At 48.9% G+C, this 21,826-nt stretch overlaps 1 protein-coding gene across 1 annotated transcript in view; it reads left to right on the plus strand.

Annotated features, from left to right (window-relative positions):
- The first annotated feature begins 1,935 nt into the window (after window positions 1-1,935).
- LOC129514632 (collagen and calcium-binding EGF domain-containing protein 1) overlaps window positions 1,936-21,826 on the plus strand; it is a 225,350-nt gene continuing 205,459 nt past the window's right edge. The window contains exons 1-2 of the mRNA XM_055333365.1: window positions 1,936-2,094; window positions 2,428-2,508. Coding sequence (XP_055189340.1) covers window positions 1,964-2,094; window positions 2,428-2,508 — 212 coding nt within the window. The 5' untranslated portion in view covers window positions 1,936-1,963. The remainder of the gene's footprint in view (window positions 2,095-2,427; window positions 2,509-21,826) is intronic.

The raw sequence follows: 21,826 nt of genomic DNA on the forward strand, positions 1-21,826 counted from the left end.
CCTGGATTTGAACCCAGGTTTTGTTCTATTCCTGACTCCGTGATCATCATTCTTGGGTATTGCAGGCTTCTAAAGTGTCTTCTGAATTGCTACGTGAAAATTTACTCCTTGTGTGTAGCACCATATTTTTCATTTTATTTCAATTCAATTTGCCAACATATAGTAAAACACCCAGTGCTCATCTCATCACCTGGCCTGCTTAATGCCCACTATCCCTCCACCCACCTCCCCTTCTGCAACCCTTTGTTTCCCAGGCATCCTATTTTAGTATCAAGTCTGTTTTACGGTCTGCGGAGTCTGCATAAGCTTTGTAGAGAGAGAGAGAGAGAGAGAGAGAGAGAGAGAGAGAGAGAGAGAAACAGAAAGAAAAAAACACCACCTCACTGAATGAAGAAATCCGACTTCTAGTTTCAAGGGATAGTGTGTCAAATGAAATCATGAATGTGAAAAACCTTTGGAAACTATAAAAGCATTCTGCGGAGAGGGGAGACTGCCACTGCTCTTAAAAACGTCAAGCTGGGGACGCCCGGGTGGCTCAGCGGTTGAGCACCTGCCTTCCCCCGGGGCGTGATCCTGGAGACCCGAGATCGAGTCCCCCGTCGGGCTCCCCGCAGGGAGCCAGCTTCTCCCTCTGCCTGTGTCTCTGCCTCTCTCTCCCTCTCTGTCTCTCATGAATAAATAAATAAAATTAAAAAAAAAAAGTCCAGCTGTATGCGCTATGCGGGGCGATTCCCAGGTGACCAGAATATTCTGCATCCAAGCACCTGCTTACACCGCTAACTCGGGAACAAGCGACCAGTCCCGGCGGCTGCAGAACCGCGCGGGCGTTAGGAGTCAGGGGCATGACCACCTCGTGCGCTTCCGATTCGTTTCTGGGCCACGGCCACGGCCACTCACTCGCCTGGCCGGGGCGGGGGGGTCCGGGGGAGGCGCGCGGAGGCGTCCCGGGCCTGCGCCGACCTATGTCCCCAGCTCCCCCTTGCCAGGCACAGAAGCCCCGGACGCGCAACGGCGTTAAGATGCGGAGGCAGGATGAACCCCAGCGGGGTCCCCGCCCGAGGTGTTCTCGGTCCCTGCAGCCGCGGGCGGGCGGAGATCAAGGACCCGCCCCCGCTCTCACCTGCTCCCAGGAGTTTCGGGGGCTCACGCGGCGCGGAGCCTGCGTGAAAGCCGCTCAGGGCACGAGCATATAAGGGGTGCTCCCCCCATCCCGGGGGGTGCGCTCTGCGCTCGTCCCCCGCCTGCGGCTTGGAGGGAAGCGGCGGCCTGGCCAACAAATGCAGCAACTAGGGAACCTCAAGGTTTTAGGGACCCCAGGTGGCTTCGCCCTGTAAGGTCGAGCCGTCTCGGGGCGTGGAAGGGCAGCGGGGGAGAAGCGTCCGGGGGGCCGGGGGGTCAGGGGGGCACACGGAGGCGCCCCAGGCCGGCCCCGACCTTCAGGAGGGACCTGACGCCAGGAAGGAAGCCGGGTAAGCCCGGGGCTCCGCTCCCTCCCTCCCTCCCTCTCCGCGGCGCGCGAGCCGGCAGCTCCTCCTCCCCATCCCCTCCCCCCTCCCCCTCCCTCTCCCTCCTCCCCCTCCCCTCCCCCCGCGGAGCTAGCCCGGGGCAAGATGCGCACGGCCGCCGGCCCCCCCACCCCGCGCGGGAAGAGGCGAGCGGGGAGGGCGCGGCCCCAAGCGGAGCGCGGCGAGCGCGTGGGTCCCGAGCGCGTGGGTCCGGAGCGCGCGTCCCGAGCGAGGAGCCCGGCACCGGCGGCGACCCGCCCCAGCCCGTCGTTGGCCTTGGCGCCCCCCGGCCCCCGCCAGCTCCCCGACACCCCGCCCGGTGCCTCGCGCAGGTGGCGCGGACGCCCCTGCCCCCCGGCGCCCCCTGCCGGCGAGAGGGCGGCGGCCGCGGCGGAGCGGCGGGGCGCGGGCGGCGGGAGAGCTGCGGCGGCGCCGGGAGGAAGCCGGGAGCCTCCCCGATGGTGCCGCCGCCTCCGAGGCGGGGAGGAGCGGCCAGGGGGCGGCTGCGCGGGAGCCTGGGGCCGCTGCTGCTGCTCCTGGCGCTGGGACACACGTGGAGCTTCCGAGAGGAGCCCGAGGACGGCGACAGGTAAGCGCGGCCGGAGCCCGCTCGGTGCGCGCCCGGCTCGCGGGGTGCGGGCGGCCCCCGGCAGCACCCCGGCCCCCCCGGCAGCGCCCCGGCCCCCCCGGCAGCACCCCTGCTCCCCCGCAGCACCCCGGCAGCACCCCGGCACGGGCTGGGCGCGCGACTGCCCGGGGCGGCTCTAAACTCCGCGCCCCGCCCGGGCCCCCATCAGTGGGTCGGGGCTCTCCGGTCCCCCCCCCGCCCGGGGACCCGCGCCCGCCGACCCCCCCCCGCGCGCCCGGCCCTCCGCGCCCCCGCGGCCGCCCCGCCAAGTGGCCGCCGCGCCTGTCGTCCTAGGGAGCTCTGCTCGGAGAACAAGATCGCCACGACCAGGTACCCGTGTCTGAAGCCCTCGGGGGAGCTCACCACGTGTTTCAGGTAAGCCTCCGGGCTCCGCCGAGCCGCCGCCGCGCACCCCGCCTCGCTGGGGAGGAGGCTCCGCAGAGGAGAGGCTCGCAGACGCGCCGGGCGGCCCGGGGCCGCGGGGAGCCCCTGGGTGCAGCCCCCGTGCCGGGGCTCTGGGTGCGGAGCAAGGACGGGCGGCCGGGCGTGCACCCAGGCTTCGCGCCCCAAGGCCCCCGGGGCGCTTGCCGCTTCCTGGGATACTTGGCGAGGTGGAGAGGAGGAGAGGAGGAGGCTGAAAGTCTATACAGAAAGTGGGTTATTGGATTGCGGGTGTAGACTGTGCACCGTAGGGAAGACGCATGGAGGTGTTTGCATTTGGTTTCGAAAACAAAGTTGACAAATACTTGGTCCTTGACTATCTCTTGACCTTCTGTGGGGACAGAGTGAACACACTCACGGCCTCCGTGGGCACGAGGATGGAGGTGGCTTGTGGGCTGTGGACGCGGTTGTGTTGACCCCGGGGAGGAAAGCATGTGGAGTTTGTTGAGCCCCGAGGAGGGTAATTCCTGAAAGGGCAGTCCGCAGATCACCTGGGTGCTCCTTAAAATCACCCCTAACTAAGGCTGGGGGATCTGTAGGGTTGAAAAATGCTTCCCAGGTGGTGGTTATTCTCAACAAAAAAAAAGTTACTGTTCCCTGCTTGCAAACCCCCCGGAGGTGAGGGGCGATTTGTTCTCACCGTGGAGTTCTTGGCTTCTGGTCCAGTGCTTTCCCTGGATGAGAGGCATAAACCCATAAACACAAATTGCTTTTTAAAGGTACCATGTAAGTTACGGGGAATCACAAAGTCATGCCAGACTGTTTGAGAGTCCTATGCTCTGGGGTGCCAGGATAAATATTGGGTAGTACCAGGTAACACGGCAATCCCCAGAAGTGAATTTGGGGGAAAAAAAATTAAAAAGATCGACTCTGTCTAATGTTGTAACAGATGAATCAATCACCATGCTTGCAGAGCCGCAGAAATGTCAGCTCACATGCTCAAAGGTTCGGATATAAGTGGTTCCAGGGCTGGTGAGCTTGTGGTGCAAAAACCAGTAATCAGTTCCATTGCATGCCGTGCTCTCAAATCTGCTGTTGGCGGTGGAATGACCACCATCCTTTAAGGGAGGCAATGCTGCTTGGGCTTGGGAGGGGTTGTCTTCTCCAGGACATGGGTGGTAGACACGGAACAAATGTGCTGGGGCCAGGCGGGGGGAGTGTGTTCAGTTAACCTGAAGGCAGCAGGCAACATTTACCTGAAGGCGGGAAGAGGTTAACTTGGGTGAGCAAGGGCCTCCAGCAGGTTGAAGTGACTGCCTCCCTGGTGCTAGTCCTGTGTTATCCGCATGACCACGGTATTAGGACATGTTGTTTGCTTATCCTAGCACAAAGCCTCTAACTTCATGGGGAACGTGTCCCTGAGATGGTTTACTCATTTGTTCAGTCCCTGAAGGTCAAACTGTACATAAATCAGTGGCACTTGCAGAATGCATGTCCAATTTCCAGAAACTGCCGGTGCCTGATGAGTGTTCTAAGTTGATTCTGTCAAACCGTTACCCTCTTCCCTAGATTTTCTTTTTTTTTTTAACTGGTGGGGGGTTTTGGGTTTTGTTTTACACGAAGACTCAAGAGCTACCATTAGGGTCTTGATAAGTGTTCTTATTAACAGCTGTCCAAAGGAAGCTTGAGAACTAACAAGGATAATTTTGCATCATGGAAAAGTAAGGAACTTTGTTTAGGGGAGTGCGTGGAATGGGAAGGGGGGTGCTTCAGCTAGGGAAAATGGGCATTGGTCCCTGTGAATGTCTTCTGGTTTTATTACTTCCTTCGTGGACGTCCAGAGTCCTGTGCATACTCCATTGACTATACCCTATTTCCACAGCCTAGTACTTTCCTCAAGACCAAGTTGGTTGGCAGTTGCTGCGCCTGTTTGCTCATGAACCCCAGGAATGAGGGATTGTTTGGTTTGTGAATTGATCATCCAGCCCCTGTAGACTCTTGTTCACTCCACATGTGATCTGGAAGCCAGCACCAGCATCCTCTAAAAGCTTGCTTAGGGTCTCCAGGCCTATTGCAGATCTCTCGAATCAGAGTCTGGGTGTTAATGCGATGTCCACTCAAGGCGGAGTGCTTGCATAGAAACTGTCCATCTGGTCGCCACACAAACCCATGTAAACCCTTAGAGAGGCGCAGAGGCTTCTGCAGATTCCGGAGTTACTCCTACCACATTAACCAAAAACGAAAAGAACCAGCCTTCGATGAGACCAGACTCCCCAACTCCTGGGTGACCCTTAATGAAACTTAAGTACAGTAGCAGAGCTGCTTGGGAAACTGCCAGATGGCCCCACTTTTCCCACTGGGCCTTTGAACAGTTCTTAGCGCAAGCGAGAACTGCAGAAGTCCCTTCAGAACTTGTTAAATGATTTTGTGACTTTATTTTTTTTTAATTTTTATTTATTTATGATAGTCACACGAGGGGGGGGGCAGAGACACAGGCAGAGGGAGAAGCAGGCTCCATGCACCGGGAGCCCAACGTGGGATTCGATCCTGGGTCTCCAGGATCGCGCCCTGGGCCAAAGGCAGGCGCTAAACCACTGCGCCACCCAGGGATCCCGATTTTGTGACTTTAAAAAAAGGATGAGTTTAAGAGTTTTAAAAAAAAATGGATGTGCTTACTCCTACTGTGTTCATGGTAGTATTAATTTGATCTGTTATTCCTGAAAGGATATGGAGATGAAAATAAGAGAGGTGGGTTCAGAAGGATTGTTCTGGACCCCTCCCCGTCACCTCTGTACACTTGTTTCACGTAGTGTCACCTAAGCACCTTTCCACATTCGCCTTTCCTATAACAGACAACCTGAGGACTTTATACTCGGCACCGTTCTGTGCACTTCAAGTACATTATCTCTAATCCTCTAAAGCCACTCTTGCGTTGGTATTTCAGTTTTACGGGGGAAGAACCAAAACCCCAGGATTAAGTAAAGTTGGTGAGGGTCACAAAGTTAATACACGTGGGAGCTAAGCTTCAAACCCAGGTTTATCTGACTTCAGAGTCTGGGCCCAGGCCCTTTCATCATCCCAGAGGTGTCTACAAAGGCAGAACTTTCAAGATCCTGGGATCTAAGGAAGATCGTTAACGCAGATGGCGGTAAATTCAAAAGACAGTTTGATGATAAACTCCAACATTCTCCGTGACCAGTGGGTTACCACTATCCTTGAGCTCCATCTAAAGCAACTGGCTTCATATTATCCGGTCATACACAAAATTGGTTCATGTGTATAGTTCTCATTTTTTATTTTTATTTTTTTTCTTTTTTTTAATAAATTAATTTTTATTGGTGTTCAATTTAGTTCTCATTTTTTAAAGACTTGATTCATGAGAGATACAGAGGCGGAGAGGCAAGCTCCCTGCAGGGAGCCCGACAGTGGGACTCAGTCTGGGAGTCCAGGACCACACCCTGGGGCGAATGCAGGCACCAAACCGCTGAGCCACTCAGGGGTCCCCAGTTTTCCTCTCTTGAAGGATTTCCTCTTAATCACAGGGTCTGTCTGTAGAGACCCTCTACTCCAACGTGCATTGGGCCAAGTGCCCAAACTTTGACAAATACTTGAGTGAATGCCGGTGACCCTTTAACAAGCTTAGGGTACGTATTGCTCAGCATTATAATCTGATGCAGGGTGTACTTCTTTACTAGTAAAGAATTCAGAGAATGGAGTGTTAAGACTGTTATAGCCAAACTAAGCATATAAACTGATCAGGGTGTTATGCTCTCGTGGCTGTTAGTTTTTCCCGAGACCATGTGGTTTTGAACAAGAGGTTCATGTTTACCTTTTATTCATTGGGTGTATCAGTAAAATGACACATCAAAGGCTTCTTAAAAATGAAAGTATACATTGTGTAGGAAGTGTCCAGAAAATCCAATCTTTTTTTTTAAAGATTTTATTTATTCATGAGAGACACAGAGAAGCAGAGACACAAGCAGAGGGAGAAGCAGGCTCCATGCAGGAAGTCCGATGTGGTACTCGATCCTGGGACTTCAGGATCACGCCCTGAGCCAAAGGCAGATGCTCAACCGCTGAATCACCTGGGCATCCCAAAATCCAATCTTTGAAGCAGTGTCCAGTAAACATCCTAAATTTCCTGACCCCAGTAAAGCTTTATTGAGCATCTATGATAAGCTTAAAATAGCCTTTAATTGCACATAGAAAAGTTCCTGTGTCTGTTCTGTTTATAGACCTGATTTCTTTAGAGTAAGACCTTTGAAACCAGTGCACAAATAGATGATCTAGTCCAGTCAAATAGTTCATACAGTACCGTCCGTGATGGGGGGGAGGCGGGGAGGGAAGAGATTAGAAGCAGCTAGGAATGGCTTTCTGGGCAAGAGAAAAATCCATTCTCCAACATAGTGTTAGGTGTTAAAATTGTGTTGGTTGTGACTTCCGTTCTGTGGGTCATGGGCTGCGGTGGCCCATAACTGCCCCCACAGCAGCATGTGTCTGTCCCTCTGGGTCTCATCAGGTACTGCCCTGAATCCTGCCCTTATGGGGCACAATGACCTAAGGATGCAGAAACTCCCACTTTTCCGTAATACAAGTGCTGCTGAATCCTGTTAAGATATGGTGGTTAACGTGCTATTTCTGCAAATGTGTTGCTTCTCCAAATCCTGAGTATAGTCACTTAGAGCAGTACTACCAGCTACCCTAGCTGAGGCCACATTGGAGGGAAGGCTGTATTATCTGGCAGGTCAGAGTTCCTGCAGAGGGCTCAGAGGTCGAAACCTGTGCAGTAATAGAAACCAGTCCCAGCTTGACTACGTTGTTTTTGTGACTTTGATCTTAATCTACTTCAGTGGTCTCCTTTGTAAAACGAAGACCCTGTTTAGTACTGAAGTTATAGGGTTATGATGAAGGATTGAATGAGCTGATACGCACAGAAAGTGATGAATATTACCCTGTTGAGCCTCCCCAAGTCTGGCATGTTGGGTGCATGTAGTAAGTCCTCAGTGGATGCTCATTTGAGTTTTGGACATCAGGGAAGAAATTTTTGAAAAAGCCATTTCAGACCACAGCCAGAAACAGGGTGTTTATACACCACTGCATGCACCGGTTTTTAGATGCCTTTTCGAATGTAGGAAAGCCTAGAAATCCAGGGCCTCCATAAAAAAATCACAAAAAGCGGGTCTTTTTCTTGCTTCCTGGCTACCTAAGGTACCCTACTTGTGCGACTGTAAGAGCACGCAGAAGGCTTAGTGTACCCCATTTTAAAGGGTCTTAGAAGTTTGTCCTTTTCCTGAAGTCCTGGAGGGTGGTGTTGGCAGGTAAGACTAGCAAGCAGACCCTCCTGTCTGCCTCCCCATCCTGCAGCTGGCAAAGCTCAGAACCGGCAGGGGGTGGAGGTGGGGCGCTGTGGATTATGGGTGGCTCAGGGCATGCTGCTCCCTTTCAGAAAGTATCTTCATGAGTGTCCATCTCCTAAAGAGGAGAACCTAGTTGGTATGAAAAGAAGGCAGGAGATGGGTAGAGGTGGTTTGTGCAGAACTGTCTAAATCACAGACACGTTTGCAGGCAGCCTCAGTTTCCCTGGGTTAGACCCTCTGTGCCACGGGATGGTCAGCCTACTGAGGGTGTGGAGCATCTGTCTCCTGGTCCATGGCCATACCCTCAGACGCCAGCCTCAGGCCTGGACATACTCCATATGTTGTCAAAAGACTGAATGAACGTTACTAGTAAGTGAAAGTTGACCTCAATCTATGGGGCTTTCTAGAAGGGCTGTTGCTCTATCTACATATGCCTCCTTTTCTAGCTGAGAGATGGGCTTTCTTTGGAAGCAGATCCCCTGTGCTGCTACCAGGTGCTATCCTGGTCTTTATCTGCTTCTCCACTTGCCCTGCTAGTGTGTTACAGGTGCTGATTGTGGCAGCCACAACCTGTGTCCTGAACTTTCTACTGTAACACCCGAAGAGGACACAGGTGTTCCTGCCTGTGTTAAATGCCCTGCAGACTCTGGCTTTGAAATGGGGGGATTGCAGCTTTAAAGGGGATCCCGCTCCCTCCCCCGCCTATCTTCAACTGATGAACAGGTGCTGGAGGAGGAGGAGAGCGTGGATGTGGAAGGTGTTGGCCAGGGCGGGGTTCTGTATCACTTTTCACTCATTCTTAGAGAAACAACCTAAAGTGGTAGGAAACTGAGTTCGCCCTCAGAAGGCTGTGGTTTCCCTGGAGTACCCTCTTTAGGTGGGTCCCATTGCTTCGCTCATTGTCCCTAAAGTCACTGATGCCTGACTTTCCTATATTAACTTCCTCTTTTCTAAGTGAAGCTGCTGCGTGGGTGCGCCCGGAAAAAGCCAATGCACTCTTTTATTTTAGAATACCCTATCTTCTCCGGAGAAAGTTTGCATTTCAATCAGTACTTTCCGTGTCAGTGAGTTCGACTTCTCCAAACCTACTGCCCACTGCTCAGCAGGACCCTGCTGCTTTTGTGAGAGAGGGTCTCTGCCTTTTGCTGAATATCCAGAGAACAAAGGTCTCTGTTTATGGCTTTTCTCTAGGGATGAAAACATAAACAACTATGACCTCAGCTTCTCCAGCTCGGTTCTTTTCCACGAAGCCATTTACTAGTGTTAAGGCTTTACCAACAACTTGGGTTCACTTATTCAGCAGATGACTTGTGAGTTACCATGTGCCAAGCCCAGTTCGAGAGACTTAGGATACAACTGCGTGAAAGGCAGAAGAAAAAAAAAAAAACCCAACCTCTGCCCTCCTAGAACTTACAGATCTTAATTCAGTTCATCTTCTAGTAAAGGAATTTTGAGTCAAAGATCTCTTTGGGGCCTTTTTTTAAGAGTTCTTGCAAGCACACATCTGAGTTAAGGTCACATTTTAGGGGCTAGGAGCTTGAAATTTCCTAAGGCCCAGCTGTCTCCTTTCAGCAAAAGAAACCCACTGAGCCAGGGGCGCAGGAACTCAGGCCCGGTGGTAACCCAAGTTTTGTCCTGCAGAGGTGTTAGCAAGAAATCAGCGTGTGCCCCAAGTCTCTTAAGAATCACTGGAATGTGAAAGCATTACAAAGAAGTGAATTCTCTGGCTGTTTGCCCCGTGAGGTGGATGGCTTCCTCAGAACTGGCCCACTAGAAACACCCAGTCCACCTCTGCTTGTTCCACTCTCCTGTTTTCCAACTGTACCTTTAAGCAGGCTGTTCTAGGGAGGCCTGCCCTTCCACATTCCTTCACTCTCCTAGTCCATTCTAGATCATGGTGATTGTATCTGAACCTTCTGGACAGTCTCCCTCCTGAGACACAGGTAGGGGTTGGAGCGGTGGTACGAGGTCTACGTATTTAATCCCCTTTGAGCAAAGCAGCACATCTTTCCAGCTTCAAGCCAAAAGCACGAGTGATCACTTGCACGCACAAATGCACTGCCTTGTTCAGTGCAGCAGAACGGGAGCTAGATCATCTTTGCATATCCCGTAGGATTTCAGAAAGGTGGACTGCATCTGCTGTCAGCCTTTATCTCTGTTCTCAGCCTTTCTTGGCTGTGCCTGTGGAAGGTTCCATGTTTGCCCCCCTGGGGTGAAGCTTCTGCAGCCTTCAGCTTCTGGGAGCAGCAGGGGGCAGCTGTCAGCCTAGCAGCTGCTGGTAGAGAGAGGATGGGAGGCCAGGAGTGTGCTCTGCACTAGGATCTGACTCTGGGAGTTTGGTATAGAGCAGGAATTGGCAAAATAGGGCCCACAGCATGTTTTTACACGTCTTACAATCTAAGAATGCCACTTAGATCTTTAAAGGGTTAAAAAAAGAAAAAAACCCTGCACAGCAAAGACCTCATTTGGACCCCAAAGCCTCAGATCTTTACCATCTGGCCCTATGTAGAGAGTTTGCCAATTTCTGGAGAGTCCTCTCCCCCCACCCCCACTCACACCCTCAAGTAGGCTCTGTGCCCAATGTGGGGCTGGAATTCTCAACCCTGGGATCAAGACCTGAGCTGAGTTCAAGAGTCAGACACTTAACAGATTGAGCCTCTCTTGAGCGTCCTGTTAACACAAAGACCAGGAGTGGGGTTCTCCATATGTAACCTTGTCCACAGATGGAAGTTCTCAGGAAGGTGATCATTTCATTGTTTAGGTCCTTGCCTTCATGTTGCCTTATGGTATTTGGATTGCTTGGCCTTGAGTGTCTTTGAGACTTGGTTTCCTGATCTCAGGGATCGGTTGTTATTAAGCTGGATCTTCCCCGCCCAGTCATCATCCCCAAATGGTCCTATAAATAGACCTAACTTGTCAGTGTTCTTAAGCTGACTATTTGCAAGTAGTTAAGTACTAACTTCTGCTTTTCTTCATGTTCCGAAGACCAGGTATCCTGTGCCAGTTGAGTACTCCCTGGATTGCCTTGGCTGATCTTCCCCTCCCCAGCCCCTCATTCCGTACTTTAATTCCTGATCTGCATATTGATCATCCCATGCTTTGTTGACTCAAAGCTGCCTCTCTGTGAGTTTGTTCTGAATATCTACAGTGGAAAACATCACATTCAAAAATCCAGTGAGGGTGCCTATTTGAGAGACATGCATCAAAGTCCCTTTCAATGGAGGATACTCTTTTAAACAATTTTATTTATTCATTTGAGACCAATACAGAGTGTGTGAGCAGGGGGAGAGACAGAGGGAGGAGCAGGATCCCTGCTGAGCAGGGAGCCTGATGCAAGGCTCCATCCCAGGACCTTGAGATCATGACCTGAGCAGAAGGCAGATGCTTAACCATCTGAGCCACCCAGGCACCCCACCCACCAACGGAGGGTACTCTAAATCAGTTGCGACATCATGCTTGTCCTTCTATGGCTAAAAGGTGTTACAGGGTTTCTCAGTTCCACTAAGTAACTGTGTCAGTATTTAAATCTTTTGAATTTAAATTCTGCAGTGCCTTTTAAGAATGTCAACTCTTTTGTTCTTATAAAGCTGAGCATAGGGAAGAAAGTGGTAAAGGAAAGCACTAAAATATTTTGAGGTGAGAAAAGCAAAACCAAATGGCATTTAGAGGAAAGGAGGGAAATGTTGGGACACACCACCTGACCTACTAGGGGAAAAGCAACGGGGCATGGAAAAGAGGGAAAAGGTTTAAAAACTTGATAAGGAACAGAACATCCTATGGAGATAAAGCTGGGTAGAGGAAAAGCTCCTATGAAACTCAGGTTGGAGCTTCCGACCTTGATAACAGCCAGTTTTCACAGATTCAACCAAACAGGGTAAAAGGGCACCTGAGCTAGGACAGGTTGACAGATCTACAGACACCATTTTTGTGACCTGTGTGTGCCCAGTACTACTTTCCAGGAGGTCAGGCTGTCTAAAAGCCTGGGCAGAGACGGTGCCATGGCTTGCCCTCCAGCTGTCGCTCTGCTCTCACTTGGCACTGCTCTCGGTAGCGTGCCCATGTTTTGTTTTGGCATTTTTCTGTAGTGAAATCGCTAGCAATTTTTATGGTGGAAAAATTGCATGGCCGAGCAGAGGTTGCCTTCCTAGGAACCCACGAAGGCTGTTCCTTGGAAGCAAGTTTGTTTAAAAAACACCAGAACATAGTTCTGACGCTGCCTGACAGGTTAGAAGAACCTAGAACGCAGCATCATTGAGATTTTTATCTGAGAATTTGAAGGATTTTTTTTTTTTTGCAAATTCTATAAAAACTGATTTACTAATCTCCATAGGTTTGCTAGAGATCCCTCCTGCACGTTCTGGCCTAGCTGGGTGGATACAGGAAAAGAAGTTTTATGCCAGAACCTGGTACTTATGTGGAGGTCCCCTAACCAGGCACTGGTTTCTAGCTGGAACCCAGTGGAGGAGAGGGGGAGTTTAAAATATGGAAACCTGAGCTAACAACGGAAAACAGGGTGGCTACATTCCTCGTGGGTGAGTCTTCATGCAAGATCTCAAGGTCCCAGAGCAGATGTATGGCAGAGCCAGGGTTCTAAGCTGGACTCTGTAGCCTGTGTTCTTAACCACTGGGCTCTTCCTCTGGGCCGGATAATGGCCCATGTGGTTACCTTGCTTTCCTGTCAACCACAAATTAAAAGGAAGTAGAGGAGACAGGGACTTCTAGAAAACAGTATTGTCCATTCCGTAAATACTGAATGAAAATGTAGGTTAGACAAGTTATCAAAAGTAGACACACAGGGGCACCTGGGGGGCTCAGTTGGCTAAGCGTCTGACTCTTGGTTTCAGCTCAGGTCATGATCTCAGGGTTATGGGGTCCAGCCCCAAGTCTACTTGGGATGCTCTCTCCCCCTCTGCAACTCCCCTGCCCCTGCACTCTCCTTCTCTAAAATCTTTTAAAACCCCACAAACCAAGGCCCCTGTGTTAGTTTGCTAGTACTGCCTAAACGACCTAGTCCTGGGTGATTTAAACTATTTTCTGTTTCAAAAGCCAGAAGTCTGAGGTGAAGGTGTTGGGAGGGTTGACCCTTTCCGATGGGTCTATCAGGCTTATAGACTGTCTCCCTCCCTGTGTCTTCTCTCTTACGTGTTTGATTTTTTTTTTTTAAGATTTTATTCATCTAAGGACAAGTGAGGAGGAGGGTTAGAACAGGGAGAAAGGGACTCCCTGCTGAGCAGGGACTGACACAGGGCTCCATCCCAGGGCCCCAAAATCACAACCTGAGCTGAAGGCAGACTCTTAACTGAGCCACCCAGGTGCCCCTCTGATCTTCTCTTCTAAGGGCAACCCTTCCTATTGGATTAGGGCCTGTTTGAATGACCACCTCTTAACTCCATGACCTCTTCAGGGCACTTATCTCTACATACAGTCATGCTCTGAGGTCCTGGGGTTAGGACTTTCAACTTCAGGAGGTCACAGTTCAGCTCATAACATCCTCTCCCCAATAAAACCCAGCCTGCACTGGGCTAAGTAAAGGGGATGTTTTATAGACACACCGTACTTTCCATGGGTATCCCTGTCCAGCAGGGGTGATCCTGAGAGTTCCAATGAAACTAAAATGCTGTTAGCAGTGCCAATGAAGGGAAAGGGTTAAACCAACTATAAAGTAACTAATGTCTCTGATGTTCACATCTGTAGAATCTCTAGGATGTCTGATGGAGGCCATAATCTGTTCTAGCCCTTACATCGAGACCTCAGTTAGGAATACAGGTGCGAAGGCACCACTCCAGATCTTTGGAAGCAGAATCTGCTTTTCAACGTGGTCCTTTAGGTATGCACGGTCCTGCTCACCACTACGTTGTTCCAGCATTTGCTTGCTCGAGGCTCTTTGCTTGCTATGTAAAGCCATAGGCAGTGATTCATAACCTGGACTGCACCTCAGAATCACCTGGTATGTTTAATTTTTAAATTTAGTTTAACATCTACTGTACTATTAGTTTCAGGGGTAGAATTTAGTGATTCATCAGTTGCATATAACACCCAATGTTCATTCCATACGTCCCCTCTTTAATGCTCATCACCTGGTAACGCCATCCCCCCCAACCCCTCCTCTCCTGTGAACCTCAATTTGTTCTTTAGAATTGAGTCTCTTATGGCTGGCCTCCCTCTGCTTTCATCTTATTTTTCTTCCCTTTCTTCCTATGTTCATCTATTTATTTTCACATATGAGTGAAATGACATTGGTCTTTCTCTAATGCCTCTAGTTCTATCCGCATCACTACAAATGGCAAGATTTCATTCTTCTTGATGGCTGAGTAATCCACCATGTATCACATTTTCATTAGTCAATGGATATCTGGGCTCTTTTCTGTATTCTAGCTGTTGTGGACATTGCTATAAACATTGGAGTATGTGTGCCCCTCAAGTGAGTGTTTAAAAAAAAAAAAAACAACCTAGTTCCCCCATAGCACACAAGACCAGTCCCATCAGAAGCTCTGGAGGTGGGGACCTGGAACCAGGAATTTTTATTTTTAAAGCTCCATGCATGATTCGACTTTGGACCTAAGGCCAAAAAGCTTGGAGCAAAGGGCCAAAAAGGCAGCAAGCAGCCTGGCTCTTCACCTAGGGGACAAGTGGTTGCTTGTTTCTGTAGTCGTTAAGCTTGGGTCCTTGTGGTCTTTTGTAATTGCAGCAAGTCCTCCTGCTCCTCAACATGGAAACTTGTAGCTAAAGTTTGTGTTGGTGGACCATCCATCAGCCCGGAGTCTGTCTCCCTTGTCTGTTAGGTACTAGTCTTGGCATCTCCTTACCATTCCATGTGGGGTGATTTGAGGGCAGTTGGGAGTGATGATGTGGGTGGAGGTGGGAAGGGTAGGCTGGTCCTTATGAGGTCTCCTGTGTTTCCCAGGCCGAGTAGTTCGAAGTCCCAATGTGTAGATTCCATCACATTTCATTTCCTATCGCAGGCTCTCAGCTTGGTGTCTGGAGCTACTTAGTGACCTTTGGTGCATTTTCTTTTTTCAAATATATTCTGCTTTGTTGCTGCACCGCATGAACCTCCTCCCAAGATATAAACATGTCTCAGCATATTATAAATGAAAGCTTTTCAGTGTCAAGCTGTGTTTTTCTTTCCTTGCAAGCATCAAATGCAAACAGTTTTTTTTCCATGTAGTGTGATAGGAAATCTGTGTGCTGGCAGAGATTCTGTTCCCATTCTAGCTTTAGCTTTCTTATCCGTTCACTCCTCTGATAACTGAAATTCTCAATCCCTAGCAAACAGGTTTTTTTTAATAGGTTTGTAATTAACATAAAATAATTATCTTAACATGAATCTACCAGATGGCCTTAAACCAAGTAGTCTCCAGATATATCTATATGGAATGCATAGGCATGTACCTGTGTTGCTTTTTTTGAGTGACAGCAATTATGTTGATTAAATAGTAGGAAAAGAAATGATTATAAACAGGAAAAGCATTTCATGGATGGGATGTGATCGTGAGGTTCTCTACAGGGATTTCTTTGATTGGAGGCCGGCAAGACAAAGTGGCTCATAAGTGACCTCTGCATTTTGAAGTACGCCTTGAGTTTGACAGCGTAATGTGTGGCACCCTGTGAGAGAGGATGTAATAGGAACTGATATTTAAAATCTCAAGTGAAGGCATGAAAAGATCCCAACAAGTGACTCAGCACTCCTGCAACCCCACCACCTTCAAGTCTTTTCCCAGAGACCCCTAGTGTTTGGGAACCACATTTTCAGGTTCCAGCACAGATGAAAATTATTTGTGGAGGGCGCGTTGAGGTCAGTAACAAAGGCTGCTCAAGGCTGGAGGTGCCTCGCCCAGGAGGCCCTGGCGGTCCAGCCGCCACCTGCTGTCCTAGGGCAGGGAAGCGGTGTTGGCACACCTGGAACCACTTCTGGGTCGTGGGAGCAGGGAGGGGACATGTGTGCATCTCTAGTGTGGACCCGTCCCCTCCCACCCCCAACCCTGTAGCTCTTAGCCATCGAGCTCTGTTCAGGCTGCCCCATCAAGTCCTGCCTCTTCAGTGAATCCTTTCTTGGCTGTTCCTAAAAACCTCATTTTCCCTGTGCATCCTTTACAATGACTGGTATCCTCTTAGGATGTCTACTTAGCCCTTCGCTTAAATACAGCTCGACTCTTGGGCTGTCCTGACACATTTGGTATGTGCCGTACGCAGTCATTCTGTACAGCTGGGGCCACATTTAACACGCTGCGCCCCAAGAGAGGGCCCCACATTTAACACACTGCGCCCCAAGAGAGGAGAGTTTCATCCACACTTCTGAGGACTCTACGAAAGAAAACTGTCATCATGGTGAGGGGAAGACACTTCTTTTTCAGAGAAGTATATAAGGGGAAATCGTGCTTTGAAGTTCCTGCACGGAAAGGGGCACCCAAAAAAGGAGCATATTTTCTTGTTAATGATCACAATACTTGCTCTTTGCCCATTTTACAGCCTAGCGATGCAGGGCTTAGAACTGGGGTCTTCTAATTCCCCTCTCCAGGATAATGATGCTAAGGGGGGGGGGCCCTCCCTGAGGCTTTGATGGGTTCAGGTTTTAAACTTTAAGATACAGATTTCAAAGAGATCAAGTTTTATCAAAATGAATGAGAAGACACCTAACCTGGTGTCCCCAGATGGCACTTTGGTCTGGAATGGCAAGACGTGTATGACTTGCCACTGCCCTTCTAGAGCCTACTGGTGTTGGTCTCTCTACCCTCTGCTGCTCCCTAGTCCTGAGCTGCAGGAGGCTGGGGCTTTGATGGAGTTCCTTCTAGGTCTGGCAATCCCATCTCTCTCACAGCAGAATAAATGGAGATGGGCTTAGTTTACAGCCCAGGGGATTTGTTTGACATAAAGAACATCTTCACTGTGAAGATACTGTGCGGCATTCTGGATAATTCTCATCAGCCTTAAAAACAGGATAGCCATCCTTGAGCTGTGGAATGAATCTCTTGAATGCCTTGGGTGGCTTTTCTTACCTTGTTATTAAATAAAGAGGAGGTCGTCTTGACTCCCCAGGTAGATACTCTTGCAAGCGAGCTCCTCTTTGCTGCGCACACATGGTGTGAGCACGGGAGCCTGTCTTACTCTGCAGAAGTGTGAAGGCCACCCCGCCCCACAGGCTGGCCCCTGTCTGCTGGCTTTCAAGACCTGCCACCTCACAGGCTAAGCTAAGAAGGGTGAAGTATGCATTTCCTCACGTAGGGGAAGAGCTGTGCTTCCATAGTGACCTCTGGAAAGGAGAAATTGTTTCATTTGGGGGAGACTCGTCCTAATAAAGTGGGAAGGAAAGATGACCTCAGATGAGCTGGCTTTCTCATAAAATTGCCTTCACCTCTTTTATCCTAACATACTGGGCCTTAATCCTTGTCTTACATGTACAAAAGCTTTTATTGTAAATTTGCATTTCAAGGTGTATCCTTTTGAGTTTATTTATCTAAGGGCCTTCCTGAAGGCCTTCGAGTGCTAACTGTCTTGCTGCAGCCCCCGTTGCCCTTGCCTGCGTCCTTATTTTGCTGCCCTGGTTCTGGTTCCATATTTGGCTCTGTTTAGAGCCGCCACAAGAGGGAGGGTCATGGAGAAACAAGGGGGCTAGCTACACGTTTTAGACCAAGAACTTCATTTTCAAGTTACCCACATAAGAGGATGAGGCTTCTCTTGACATACCAGATAGTTATCTTTTTACTCCCTTTCATTTTTAAAAAGTTTTATTTAACATTTAACATAGTGCGATTTCAGAGATAGAGGTAACTCATCAGTCTTCTAGAACACACAGTGCTCCTCACATCCCCTGCCCTCCTTAGTCCCCATCATCGCTTGCCCCCTCCCCACTGCCCCTTCAGTAACCTGTTTTTCTAGAGTTAAGAGTCTCTTATGGTTTGTCTCCCTCTGATTTCGTCTTGCTTTATTTTTCCCTCCCTTCCCCTATGATCCTCTGTTTTGTTTCTTAAATTCCACATGAGTGGAAATCATATCATTGTCTTTCTGACTTATTTCAATTAACAATGCTTTCCAGTTCCATTCATGTTATTGCAAGTGGCAAGATTTTTTTTTTATGGCTGAGTAATAATCCATTGTATATATGTCCCACATTGTCTTCATCCATCTGTCGACGGATATCTGGGCTCTTTCCATAGTTTGGCATTGCTGCTTGTAAACAGTGGGGTGAAGGTGCCCCTGTTTGGATTACTACGTTTGTATCGTTTGGGTAAATACTTAGACTAGATAATTATCTTTGAACATCCTTTTCCATGGTTAGGCAGTCCTGCTTTAGCAAGACGGTAGGTAGGCCACTAGAGTTTCACATTAGGTCGACAGGTTCCTCATTAGCTTTAAGCTTGATCCTGTTCATCTCTGGTGTCCTGCCCTGACTGGTCTGCATCTCAACCTGGGTTCCTTCTGAGAGCACTCTGACCAGGCCAAAGGTAGAACTAGTTGGATGACAACTAGTTAGTTAAACTGCAGCCTTGGCTTTTCAATATACCTGCATCCCAAACACAATGAGGAAGGCAGTACAAATCCACCTCTTTTTTTTTTTTTAAGATTTTATTTATTCATGAGAGACAGAAAGGCAGAGACACAGGCAGAGGGAGAAGCAGGCTCCACACAGGGAGCCCGACGCAGGACTCGATCCCAGGTCTCCAGGATCAGGCCCTGGGCCGAAGGCAGGCACTAAGCCGCTGAGCCACCGGGGATCCACTTACCTCTTTTTTTGAAAGCAAAAAGCAGACCATGTTTTCCCTCAGGGTGCATTTAATTATGAAAATATGAATTCTGCAGTGGGGAAAATTGATTCCCATAGGCTTACTAGCAACAGCGGTGATTATCAAGATTCTCCATTTGCTCTCTGTCCCTTTTTTTCCTTTGCTAAAGTATTTTTTAAAGATTTATTTATATGAGGGAGACAGACAGACTGACCAGACATAGGGAGAAGCAGGCTCTTCACAAGAGCCCAATGCGGAACTCGATCCTGGATCCCAGGATCACAACCTGAACTGAAGGCAGCCGCCCAACCGCTGAGCCACCCAGGCATCCCTCTTTGCTAAAGCATTTTAAAGTGAATCCCAGATATGTCCTTTTACCCTTCTATATTTCAGTAATCGTCTCTAAGTAGTGCAGTCTTCACGTACTACCAAAATGTCCTCACACCAAAAAAAGAAAACCCAAAACCAATATGCATGTTTTTAACCACTTTTCCCCCCAATGAAATGGAGGCTTGTTTTGTGAAGTTATTTCTCTGGGATGGAATCTGGAATGAGTGGTACTTCCATCACTAATGCGTGATCTCCTATTTTAACAGGTGTATGCTTAATTCTAGGAACATTTCTAGAGGGGACATTTAGTACTGAACCTGGGATGCCCGTGTGTAGCAGAGCAGAACTCCGTATGAGGCGACAAACCAGGGTTGGTTCCTTGCTTACAATTCACAAGAACAAGATCATTTTACATCAAAGGCATTTCCATGGATTTGACCCCTAAGAACGGAGTGTGTCCTTAGCAGCTGAAAGTGTTGTTTCAAAAGGAATGCTAATATTCCATTTATTTTTGTACTTGAGTATTATTTATATCTAGGGTCTTTTTAAGATAAGAGAGAGCACAAGCAGGGGGAGAGAAGGAGCTAGAGGGAGAAGCAGGCTCCCTGCTGAACAGGGAACCCAATGCCGGACTTGATCCCAGGACTCCTGGATCATGACCTGAGCTGAAGGCAGATGTTCAAACAACTGAGCCACCCAGGCACCCCTATTTAGGGCCTTTTTAAACCAAGTGAACAGGCTTTTCTTTTGACTATTTCTTGATAGAAAAATTATATTAACAATTAATGCATTAGCCTCAGTACTATCAGAAAGGAACGTAGGTATTCTGAAGTGAAGGTAGCCGTAACTGTGGTCCTGTTTTTAGTGTTCTGATGTCTTATTCATGTGGATTTTCTTTTTTTTTTTTTCTTTTTTTTTTTTTAATTTTTTATTTATTTATGATAGTCACAGAGAGAGAGAGAGAGAGAGAGGCAGAGACACAGGCAGAGGGAGAAGCAGGCTCCATGCACCGGAAGCCCGACATGGGATTCGATCCCGGGTTTCCAGGATCGCGCCCTGGGCCAAAGGCAGGCGCCAAACCGCTGCGCCACCCAGGGATCCCTCATGTGGATTTTCAATGTGTAACATGGTAAAGTAAAATCAGTGGTGTGTGACTTGTTTTTTAGTAAATATCTTACCATAGTTTTAAATATTATCTGGAGTCTAGTGCCTCCACAGCTGAGAAGACAAACTGCAGGCCCTCAACCCCTCCCAGGCCCTCCTGTCCCACCACAGCAACCATGTTCCAATGTTTAAAACTCGTTTCTTTGATTTTTACGGCTATAGCTCTTATAAGTAACTTAGAGTACAACTCCCCCGCCCCCCCCCACCGCCACCTGTTTATGGTGTTGTCTCTTGACAAATTCCTTCTGTGGGAGAAAGAAGGGAATCCCACTGTTCTGAGCCCCTATTCACACACTGCCCAGCTCTGCCTCCAGGGTACTTCTGCTTTGGGACAGACCAGTTTTCATCGTCTACGGGAGGATTGTGGAAATGCTACCGACCTCTGAGCCCTGGTGAGAGCTCCGTGCCTTTCCTTCTTTCCTTCTGCATTTTTGCCTTTCCTGTAGCTCATCTTTTTTTTTTTTTTTTGCCTTTAAAAAATAATCATGAATCCAACTCCTACATCACCCTCATTTGTATAAAGTTTGTCTCCACACATTTAAACATAAGTGTTCTGTTATTTCAAACTTCTAGAAGGAGTTCCTTGCAGAACTTGAGGCCCTCCCTGGTCTGAACTGGTTTCATGCTAAGCTGGTTGTGGCCTCAGGATCTCCCTTACTGTCAGCCTGGGAAATCCTTCTAGTGTCAGATTCTGGGTTTCCTGGAATGTGTATTTTCCTCCCATTTTCTGATTTACTCTTTTGGTGGAGAGTACAGTCTAGAGCTTTCCTGAGAAAGGGTCTTGGGAGGAGGAGATATATATATTTCAGCAATTTCCATATCCAGTTGTCCACTTGAGCTCTACTGGATGTTTTCAAGACATTTCAAAGGTAATACATCTAAATAGAGATGGTAATTTCTTTTAAGATTTTTATTCAAGAGAGACCGAGAGAGAGGCAGAGACACAGGCAGAGGGAGAAGCAGGCTCCCCATGGGGAGCCCAATGGAGGTCTCAATCTCAGGACCCCAGGATCACGCCCTGAGCCAAAGGCAGATGCTCCACCACTGAACCACCCAGGTGCCCCAAAGATGGTAATTCCTACTCCCCTCCCTACTCACAATACAAACCCTCCTGCTCTCACCTTCTGCCATTAATACCTGAAGAGTTGCTCTAGATGGATCCAGAAGTGATCTTTTTTTTTTTTTAGATCCTTCCTTTTCACATATGTTCACCGTCCAATATTTCATCAATCCAAACTTGGATTCTTTACAGCCACCCACCTGGTCCAGGCCACACGTACCTTTGGTCTAGACTATTGGGACTGTTGTCTTTGCTTTTGCCCTGCCTCCTTGGGGGATTCATTCCCATACAGCCGAAAGCGAGATCTTGAACCTTAAAAGGGATAATGTCTGACCCAGGCTTAAAATCCCTCAGTGGTTTCCTATTGCCCTGGAAAAGTCTCTACTCCTTACCCTAACCTGAGAGGCCTTGAGTGATCTGACCTCCACCCCTCTACCCTCATCCTATGTTTTTTTCCTCACAGCTTTTTTTTTTTATTTTTTGGGGATTTTATATATACATGAGAGAGACAAAGCCAGACACATGGGCAGAGGGAGAAGCAGGCTCCCAGTAGGGAGCCTGATGCAGGACTCAATCCAGCACCCAGGGATCATGCCCTGAGCCAAAGGCAGACACTCAACTACTGAGCCATCCAGGCACCCTATGACTCATTTCTTCAAATGGCAGACTCTTGTCTCAAG

This window comes from Nyctereutes procyonoides, unplaced genomic scaffold (assembly GCF_905146905.1).
Source record: "Nyctereutes procyonoides isolate TBG_1078 unplaced genomic scaffold, NYPRO_anot_genome, whole genome shotgun sequence".
Classification (NCBI taxonomy): Eukaryota; Metazoa; Chordata; class Mammalia; order Carnivora; family Canidae; genus Nyctereutes; species Nyctereutes procyonoides.